Raw genomic sequence first — 10,619 nt, forward strand, 5'->3', positions numbered from 1 at the left:
ATGCAAATATTACAACAAACAAAGGATATATACTTCCTAAACTAACTAACCAAGTCAATCAGTTTGTACCTTGACAAATATTGTTACAACCATATATCTTTCCATCTATATCTCCAACAGCTCCCCTCAATCATCATTGTTGTTAGGGGGAAATACCCCAGCCTGCAGACATTAATAAAAGGTCACCATCAAGAGCTCCTCCAGAGCCCTTAGGCTCCAGATCCTCAGCAGGAAGTCCAGCTTCTGAAGACCGTAAACCCCTCTGGCCACTGCCTCTCAAGACAGGGGACGTTGCTGGTCTCCGGAAGGGATTGTTGGGGGTTGGGTTGTCTTTACGGACCCCCGACGCCCTTGGTCCAGTCGACCTATGCCTGTGAATCTCGGGTCCCCGAAGGCCTCTCGGGTCTCCGGGCTCTGGAGCTCTCCAAAGCCCTAGTCTCCTGGAGCCCGAGCCTCCCAGATCCCTAGTCCTCTGGAGCCTGGGCAAGCTCTCCAAAGCCTGGAGAGTGGTTCATCAAGCCTTGGAGAAAAATCAGCCATAGGGGACCCAGGAGCCATCCTCCACCTACAAGAAAGTGACTGGTATTTAATGTCGGTGCAAGTGGTATCCATGCTTATATAGCAATGCAAGTGGAGGTCATCCTAACATTTGGGACAGTGCGGCACCATGTCGCAATTGACGAGTGACTGAGTATTGCACCCTCTGGGTAACCTACACCACTGTATTTATCATAGTAGATAATATCTTCTAATTATAGGTAAATGTATTCTGCCTGAACCCAAACTGCATAATTCGACTAGCCCTAAGTCTCTGTAGAATGGAGGTAACTTGCATCACTCTCTCTATAAGGGCATATTTTATACTTACACCCCGAATGGCACTATAAATGCAGACCTATGGCCATCAGGCCAGTGATGAATCTCTTGATGATAAACACATCGGTATTCCTTCCTCTCCACTTCTTCTCCAAGCTTGAGTTTCCTCTCTAGAGGAGGCACTCAACGCACTTGTTCATGTAAGATATTTTCTTGCACCAATTGCGCGTCCTCCGTGGGGACTCGAACATAGAAGTACAAAGAGAGATAATATGCCACCCAAAAAGAAGACCACCAAGGCCATAGCATAGGCGTCCGACTCCCTGGCCATGCCTGTGCGAGGGTCCACATGACCACCATAACCATGCAAGCTTTGTACACCCACCAGTTCTGCCATATGATGGAACGGCGATCTTCCGGCCACCACTGACCCAGCAATGGCCCTAGCCTAGGCTAGCGCAGAGGCCCCGGCCAATGTGGAGGCCTTCCAACAATGGTGTAGCGAGGACCTCGCAGCACCCCAAGGGGTTAAGCCGAGGCCACGGCCGTGCAGGCCAACCTTTAGTGATTTTGGGTGCTCGAGCAAAGTGGAACTTAAGCCTGGGCCCACCCTCACGGTGTCTCTTGTGATGGCGCCCAGCACACCTTTATCGAGCCAATGTCTTCTAAGAATCTAGCTGCCGGGTAGCCTCCTCTACCGCTCTTGATGGAATGGGGCTCCGTAGAGACCACAGGCTCTGGTACGCACAGATCCTGCCAACGCCTTTGATACTGACCACAAGCTCTGGTACCACGGGAAGGGTACTAGTGCATCTTGCATGAAACCAGGCATGACCATAATACCAAGAATTGCCGAACCCTTATAGCCTTCTGGACGGAGTACCTTGAGAGGTAGGCGGGATGCCTGGCAGGGGAAAGAGCCAGCAATAGGTGGTCCAGGGGTCGTAAAATCGAAACAGACCGCCAGGTAGGTCTCCGGACCTTACCGAGCCCCCCTCGGCATGCTCTAGCTCCTCCTACTCCAACAACGATGGTACAATGCCCCATCGACGAGGATTGAGTCGCACCAACAACCCTAGCCAGAACAGAGTCCAGCAGGCACCCAACATAAGGGGCCCCGCCTGAACCACTAGAGCAGTTTAGCTCTCCGGAGTGCCCCCCCCCACTAGGTTCGATACTAGGCGAGTTGGTCATGACAAAAGACGAGGGCTCCGATAGGAGGGCCCTGGGTGTCGAGAAGGTTCGTGAGGCCAAGACCCTTTGGTGGATGACACATGATAGAGAGACCAACCCTTTCCCCGCCTAGGAGCTACGAGGGCTTCTAGGCCTCTGACCTTACTGGGGAGGTCTTATTTTGGCAAAGGTACACCTATGACCACCTAGCAATAGCTTGCCTAACTAGTTAAAATTTCTAGACAGAAGGTGTAGCATATTCTGAATGTAGTTAGCCTAGCTGTTGAGGGCCTCTACAACAGATAACTATTTGGTAACAACAATAAACAATAAAACTTAAGCTATATCTCTATTCAAACAGTAAAACTTAAGTTATATCTCTATTCAACAGTAGATAATAAAAGTTAAGTTATATCTCTGTTCAAATAATAGACAGTAAAACTTAAGTCACACCTTTGTTAAAATAGTGCACAACACTTGAAAACCTCTGTAAAATGGAGATGTTTTGAAAACCTTCGCAACACAAAGATGTTTTGAAAACCTTCACAATATAGAGATATTTTGAAAACCTCCGCAACACAAAGATGTCTTGAAAACCTTCGCAAAATGGAGATATTTTGAAAATCTTCACAAACTGGAGATGTGTTGAAAACCTCCAAAACACGGAGATGTCTTAAAAACCTCCACAAAACGGAGATGTCTTGAAAACCTCCACAACATGGAGATGTTTTGAAAACCTACGCAACATGGAGATGTTTTGAAAACCTCCCCCACACGGAGATGTCTTGAAAACCTCTGCAAAATGGAGATGTTTTGAAAACCTCCGCAAAACGGAGATGTTTTAAAAACCTATGAAAACGGACTCCGATCATCTAATAATTCATCCCTAATTCTAGGATTAAGTAAAGTTGGAGGAAGGCGAAGAATTTTAGAACGCAATCGAGCACCAGCATTAGGATGCAATTTGGAGAAGGGAAAGATGTTTTCATCAAAAACATCTCTTGAAATATAAATGTACCCAGTGGACACATCTAGCCACTTAAAGCCTTTGTGAAGATTACTGTAGTACCCAAGAAAAAGACACTATTTGGATCAAAATTGTAGTTTGCGATCATTGTATGGTCGAAGATTGGGCTAGCAAGCACACCCAAATACTCTCAAGGATGAGTAGTCGGGTTTTGTCTGAAATAAGCGTTCTAAGGGAGTAGAATGATTTATGACCTTGCTAGGAGTGCGATTGATAAAAAAATTTGGCAGCAATGAATGCTTCATCCCAAAATTTAAGTGGCAGATGAGCATGTGCTAAAAGAGACATCCCTACTTCAACAATATGTCTGTGTTTGCATTCTACTGCGCCATTTTGCTGGTGCGCATGTGAGCAGGAAACAAGATGGGTTATGCCAACTTTTGTGAAGAAGGAATGAAGATTTTCATATTCGCCTCCCCAATCAGTTTGCATAGCAATAATTTTACTATTGAACAAGCGCTCAACAAGATGCTTGAAATCATGAAACTTCTAAAAAACTTTAGACTTAAACTTCAGAACATATATCCAAGTGAATTTGCTAAAGTCATCAATAAAACTGACGTAATACTTGTATCTCCTAGTAGAATCTGGCGCTGGACCCCAAACATATGAGAATACAAGTTCTAGAGGATGACTAGACACACTAGTGGACTTGGGATACGGCAATTGATGGCTCTTTTAATTTGCTTGTTGAAAAGTATCACAAACAACATCTTTATTGAACTGATCTAGACACGAGAGACTATGAGTGCTAATTACCCTTTGAACAATGGGCACAACAGGATAGCCTAGGCGCATGTGCCATCTATCAAAGTATGTTTTATTGACTCCAAAGACTTGTTTTGTAGGTGGCACAGATGGTAGAGGATATAGCTCCTTCTGAAACCTTCCTCTAAGAAGTGTGCCCCTCATGTCTTGATATTTGATAAAAAAGAAACAAGGATGAAACTCTAGTAAGACATTGTTATCTTTAGCAAGGTAGTGAACGGAAACAAGGTTCTTGAACATGAAGAACATTTTTAAGATCAAGATTACGATTTGGGATATGAATAGTAGATCGAGCAATACGACTAATATTCGTACCTGCACCGCTTGCGGTGTCAATCTAGTCGTTGCTGTTGTACTTGTCCTGAATCGCCAGCTTCTCCAATTCTCCAGTGATGTGGTCCGTGGCTTCTGTGTCGGTGTACCAATTTGTATGCATCGAGTAGGATTTTGTTGTAGCAGAGACGTTTCTTTCTTCAGGCACATAGTTCTCATCATACCTGTGCCAACAATCTGGAGCAATATGCCCCTTCTTCTTGTACATTTCGCAAATAGGGCAGTTGTCGACACCATCAGTGTTGGCGTCGCGGACATAGTTGCCGCACAACTCCTGCTACTGGTTGTCACGGCCACGACCACTGCACCCACGATTGAAGTCTCCACGTCTTGATCCGCCATGTCCAACGCGTGTAGCGACAATGACAGAGGAGGATCCTCCCTGTTGAAGGTCTATCCTAGTCTCAAAACTTAAAAGCTAAGAGTATAATTCCCTAATTGTGATGGGTTCAGCTCTAGTTACAAGTGCAGGGACTAAAGGATTGAATTCAACATCTAGCCCATTGCGACCAAGTCTTCATCATCAAGCGGCTTTCCTGCTGCTGCCATCTCGTTTGCAAGCGATCTCATCTTGCTGAAATACTCGAAGACGCTCATGGTTCCCTTCTGCATCGTTGTCAATGTGAGGCGCACATTGATTGCGCGTGTATGAGTTTGAGAAGCGTACATGTCTTGTATCTCTCTCCAAGCGTGAGCCGCCGTCCTTGCAACGGCAACCTGTGACAACACATCCTGGGATAGGGACGCAAAGAGGAACCCAAGGACCTATTGGTCCGTGGCGGACCACTCCTCGTATGCAGGATTTGGAATCTTGACCTCCTTGTTTGCAACTTTCGATGTGATCTCGGTGTCGGGGGCATGCTTTTGCCAGTGATGTAGCCCTCAAGCCGTGCACCACGGACCGCTATGAGGGCCTGTGCTGCCCACAGCGCAAAGTTTTGTCTCGTGAGCTTCTCCGAGACGTGGATGCCGAATAGCGGGTTGGAGGAGGAAGATGAACTAGTCGACATAGCAATCTAGTTCTTTGTGGCTATGATATCATGGAAGAATTAGAGGTGCGTAGGTGTGAAAATTGTTCGGTGGTGATGTTTCGTGTTACTTAACAACGAATAACCCCTCGCGTGGTGTTTACATAGGGAGTAGGCGCACAACCGTGACCAGCTTGGCTTACAAGCAAAGATTACAACAAACAAAGGATATGTACTTCTTAAACTAACTAACCAAGTTCATCACGGATTGTAATCTTTCCATCTATATCTTTAACAATATGTGCAGATTAAATAAATTCCAAATAGCAATGGTATATGTTCTAGCATATGGTACTGGGTACAGATCTGCCTTATAGATCTGAAAGATCGTCGCGGCTTCACTCCGCAGCTGGGACAAAACAACAAAAGGCATATACTATTGAACTGTTGGTTGCATCAGCCACGCGCGCACTTGCATTTTCACAACGTGCTTGACAAAATCGCGTCACATTGACATATTGATTAAGCAGCACAATATTCTACTAATTTTTGTACCAAACTATCAGATACACCCATCAACCTTCCCGTCGCTCCTAGTCTCCTCCCATGGCGAGGTTGACCATTATACTACCGTCGTGTTATCCATGCCATCGATCGTCCCCGCGTCTTCCATGTACTATAAATTTCTTTCGACTGGTCCAAGCTTCTTCCACTCGATCACTAGCAAAATCAAGCTTGGCAAGTCCTCCCATACATCACAAGCCATGGATGACGGGGCTGGAGCAAGCTGCGGCGAGGGCTCGCCGCCACCGGCGACGGGGCCGGAGCGTCGTTACAAGGGCGTGCGTCTGCGGAAATGGGGCCGCTGGGTGTCGGAGATCCGGATGCCCAACAGCCGCGAGAGGATCTGGCTGGGCTCGTACGAGTCCGCCGAGAAGGCGGCGCGGGCGTTCGACGCGGCTGCGGTCTGCCTCCGCGGCTCCCGCGCCGGGTCGCTCAATTTCCCGGACTCCCCGCCCAACGTCCGGCACATCCCTGGCGCGCTGCTGACGCCTGAACAGATTCAGGCTGAGGCCACGAGGCACGCCAACCTTCATGCCAGTTCGGTCATTACGGCGGCGACAACTGCAGCGTCGCAGGAAGCGGCGCCCACGGAAGGAGCGAGCAATAACATGACGACCCTGTCTGTGCCGTCGATTGGCGGTAGTGGTGCTGCAATCTGCGCTGGTGACGACGCACTTGATTGGTCTTTCATGGATACATTGCCATTAGCTCCAGCGTCGTCGACGGGGACCAATGCCGAGCTCGTTCGAGCCATGGATGATTTCATGTACGGGTCCCCGCACCCAGTGCTGCCGCCGAGTGAAGAGGCAGCAGTGGATATGATTGACGGCGATGATGATCACACATTCATCTCAGACGACCTTTGGCGGTTCTGAGCTTAACAAAGAGGTAATGCAATGGATGGAATTATATCCAATGACTCCACCATGCCCCTACCAAGAGGCGGTTCCGTTTATTAGATTTGTTACTATTACTCGTATATAGTATAGGTGTACAAGTTGAGGGGTTACCTTACTGGCGTAATAGTTGTTTAGGAAATAAAAGCTAGTTAGTTTGATATATAGGATCTTGAGGTGATTTGTTTTGTTTTGATAGAAGTCTTAGTTTCCTTGTTGTCACATGAGGACTAAGGCTATTTAAGGCTAAGCAATCTATGTAATCGTGTGGGGTGAGAGAAATAAAGCAAGAAAAAAGGCTAAGCTATCGCAGCCTCGACAAACTCGTGTGTTTTCGTGTTTCTTGTGTTCATGTGATTGTTCGATCCTTGTGTAATAGCCAACAATAAGTACAAGAGGCTATCAAGATGTAGAAGATGATGTTATCTTGTGGCTGGTGGTATGTCGAGGAGTGGCGACACTGGTAGCATAGTAACATCGAGAATGGTGGCTAGAGGTTGTGGCAATATTGACGACACTGGCAGCAAGGTTATAGGGAAGCACGGTGGTTTCATGGTCAATATGGCGTTGTTGTAGGCACCATCAGAGAAGGAGATGATTGGGCACGGCAGAAGTACGAGCGCATCATGGTCATGGAGACCTTGATGTGATGCAAGTGCACAAGATGTTTGCATCCTTGTTGCATTGGTGCGTGTGGATTGTGGCAACGATGTCACAAGTACAAGAGGATATGGTGGTGTCATGTCATGGCCATGAAGGTGTACATGTCATAAAAGTATCTGAGGATGCATGCACAAAGGGTGAGTCATGTTACATGTAGTGTGTGTGAGTTCTTGTGTTAGATGTGTTCACAAGAAAGCATGAGCAATTGGAAGTACTTAAACTCCGATTAGAGTCTCAGTCGCTGTCAAGGTGTGTCACCGACGAGAAGACAATTGAAGCTTAGGCAAAGGTGAGTCCTGGATGTTGAGGCGAAGTGTGCTTCATCCTGAATCAAGTGAGTCCAGAAAGATGAAGAAATGTCCATCATCCTGAATCCGGTGTGAGATCGACAAGTTGTACATAGATGAGCCTGACTATGTCGAGAAGGGTGAGAGCTAAGTTAGAAGATTAGAGTGCGTGAAGTTAACAAGATTAACGGGGTGCTTGTAGAAAATTAATCTTGTTTTAGGTAAGTTGAGGAGTTACCTTCCTGGCCTAATTGTTGTTTAGGGAATAAAAGCTAGTTAGTTTGGTAGGATATTGATGTGATTTGTTTTGTTTTGTTAGGAGTCTTAGTTTCATGTTACATGAGGACCAAGGTTATTTAAGGCTAAGCAATCTATGTAATCGTGTGGGGTGAGAGAAATAAAGCAAGAGAAAAGCTAGGCTGTCGTGGCCTCGGCAAATTTGTGTGTTCTTGCGTTTTCGTGTTCCTGTGATTGTTCGTGTTTCGTGTTGCCTCGGCCAACAAAGCAGTACAGATGGGATACATACACATCCGGATAAAATTTTGATGTTGCAAGTACAGAGGTACAATACTAGAGTTAATGTTTTGAGGAAATCACAAATTTCTCTTTTTTTAGCATTAAGATTGTGCCTTCATCCGCGCACATGATCATCTTCTCCGATGGCATGGTGTCGAACTCAGGTCGAGGCTCATCGGGTTAAGGTTGGGTTCACTTGGCTCCTTGCTCTAGAATTAAGATGAGCAGCGCTGCGCAAGGCGGGCGCCATCATCTGTGGGCGTGGAGGCCAACAATTTCTAGCGAGGCGAGTGAGTGATTGTGTAGGCTAGCTAGAGGTGGTTGGAGCAGCGCATTTGGCAGCGGCTAGTTGCTAGCGACAGAAAGAAGGAATTGCGCTGACCAAGTGGAGAGGAAGCGGATAATAGCAGTGTGAATGCATTAGTCATGGCTGCGTCGTGAGGCAACGGAGGAACACACCGATAGCCACGAAGATGCTAGGGGCAGCACAGGGATTAATTTAAGAATTTTCTTTTACTAACATATGGAACCCACAGTCAGAGCAGAGAACGAAAAATAACCAAAATTTAGATGAAATTTTACAAATTTCGCTCTTTTCGCTGATGAACGAAAAAAATTGTAAAATGAAATTGAAATCCCTGGCACCAACAAGGTGGAAAGCAGTGGAACCATTGGGGGAGGGTTAGTCCCCAGGTTGAGGATCCGAGAGCCATGAGAGGATGGTTATTAGGGTCAATGGAGGAGGGGTTCATCCCTTTGATGCACACCTAATGGATACAAACTCGAACGCAAGTTTTAGAGAAAATATATGCTCCAATATATAATGTATAGACACCTGCCGGCATATGTCCAACCCGACGAATGTGTCACCACTCGCTTTTTATTTGAGATTTGCATCTGTACCATAATTTTCAGGATAAGCAGACCTGCTCTGATCACTTATCTGTTAGTGAAAACTGTATTATAACCTCAAACCTGGTGCTCAAAGCGTGCTCTTTTGTTGTTTTCAAATTATTTGCCAAAGTACACCTCGTGGCTGTTCGTGTTTTCGTATGTATACGAAAAAATTGTACGTAGTTTATTCCATAACCCACACAGCAGCATGCCTTGACCTTGACCTGTGCGTTGATAAAAAAGACTGTGCCCATAATGTCAGTGACTGATGCAGTATTATACATCCAATAATACCCATTGAGCATCCGCCAAACATGAAAGAGACCAAATGGAAAAGATGCAAAGCTCCAATGGAGCACGCATGCTAGGGTAACCTGCAAACTGCTTTGGGCAGGGAGATCTCAGGTTTTGTTAATACAAAAGCTGCACACAACAAACTAAAGGAACAGTGCGCCGCACCATACCCTATAGATCATCCCTATTCGCAAAGGCTATGGCCCTATATCGCATGAGGATTTAATGGCTGGTGTGCAGAAATAGTTTAATGCTCCATCCACATCACAAAAGCAAGATCAGAATCAGTGGAATGGGGAAACATAAGGCATTCCAAGCATCTATATTGGTTGGAGGGAGGGAGCCCTGAATGGACTATTGACTCCTGATTCCAAACTTAATCTATCATAGTTTAGTTCCATGAATTAACAGATGGATTGGTCAATCATGGTTTCATTCCATCACATGTCAAGTAGAGAAATGAGGATGAATCTGGTTTTCTCACCAAATCATATGATGATGATCCTCTGATGGACCAACCATTGCATGGATGTGGTTTCCAAAAACCAGACACTCCATTGGCGCTTAATTATGTGTCATCACCCATTTCAAAATACTCATCATGCAAGTGGTGACAAATTAATATCATCCGTGTCAAGTGCGGATCCAACGCTGGGCTATTCGCTGGAGATCGTACCTTTTTTGACCAAGTCTGTTATGAGGAGCGCTTTAGAGATTCCTGTTTTCATTTATTCTTGTATTGTTTCGTTTTGTTTTGACGAAGTTTGAGGAGAACTCGAGCACGTGAAGCCTACCAGACCTACCTCGTATGAAGTCCTACAGCTCCAAATGAATGCGGAACCTTATTTATATTTGCCTGCTACTAGATTCTCGCCTAACATCTTTTGGTAAAGTCTACATTCCAAGCGTGGAAGCGTTCGCTCACATGCCCGCATGCTTGGTGGATTGTCCGATCGGCACATCGCCTGATCCACTCTGGTAAAATATCTTCCTCTATAAGGCTCGACGCCCTCATCGACACAACCTTCTCCACATCGTCTCCCTCGCCTGAGTAGTGCTCACCCTCCCTTCCTCCTCACGCAATCGCTGATGTCTCCCCTCTCATGGCAACCCTGCCTGGCCGCATCATTTTTGCATTGCGCTTCCCCTCTCAGTGCTGTCCTCCACAACGCACTACGCTCTTGGCCACCGCTGTGAGCTTCACCTTCCTCCTGCAACAACCTAGCTCCACGCACACCTGCTACCTTCTCTCCTCTCCTCCCGCCTGACTCCATATTGCCTCTCTCCCGCTCTATCACTGATCCATGGCCCACCTCAACCCGGCACCCTCCTCTCTCTCTCTCTCTCTCTCTCTCTCTCTCTCTCTCTCTCTCTCTCTCTCTCTCTCTCTCTCTCTCTCTCTCGTTGTTCACTTGATCTG

General features: G+C 46.4%; 1 protein-coding gene and 1 pseudogene across 1 annotated transcript; one reads left to right on the plus strand and one right to left on the minus strand.

Moving 5' to 3' along the window:
• Positions 1-4,519: 4,519 nt before the first annotated feature.
• LOC133899842 (small nucleolar RNA Z247) lies at positions 4,520-4,648 on the minus strand (annotated as a pseudogene).
• Positions 4,649-5,849: 1,201 nt separating this feature from the next.
• Positions 5,850-6,524, plus strand: LOC133898612 (ethylene-responsive transcription factor ERF017-like). Its single transcript, XM_062339305.1, has one exon. It carries the CDS (start codon positions 5,850-5,852, stop codon positions 6,522-6,524), a length of 675 nt encoding a protein of 224 aa, XP_062195289.1.
• The last annotated feature ends 4,095 nt before the right edge of the window (positions 6,525-10,619 follow it).

The sequence above is a fragment of the Phragmites australis genome, chromosome 18 (assembly GCF_958298935.1).
Source record: "Phragmites australis chromosome 18, lpPhrAust1.1, whole genome shotgun sequence".
NCBI lineage: Eukaryota > Viridiplantae > Streptophyta > Magnoliopsida > Poales > Poaceae > Phragmites > Phragmites australis.

Excerpts from the sequence above, each read along its gene's own strand:
- LOC133898612 (XM_062339305.1), top strand. The coding sequence starts at position 5,850 with ATGGATGACGGGGCTGGAGCAAGCTGCGGCGAGGGCTCGCCGCCACCG.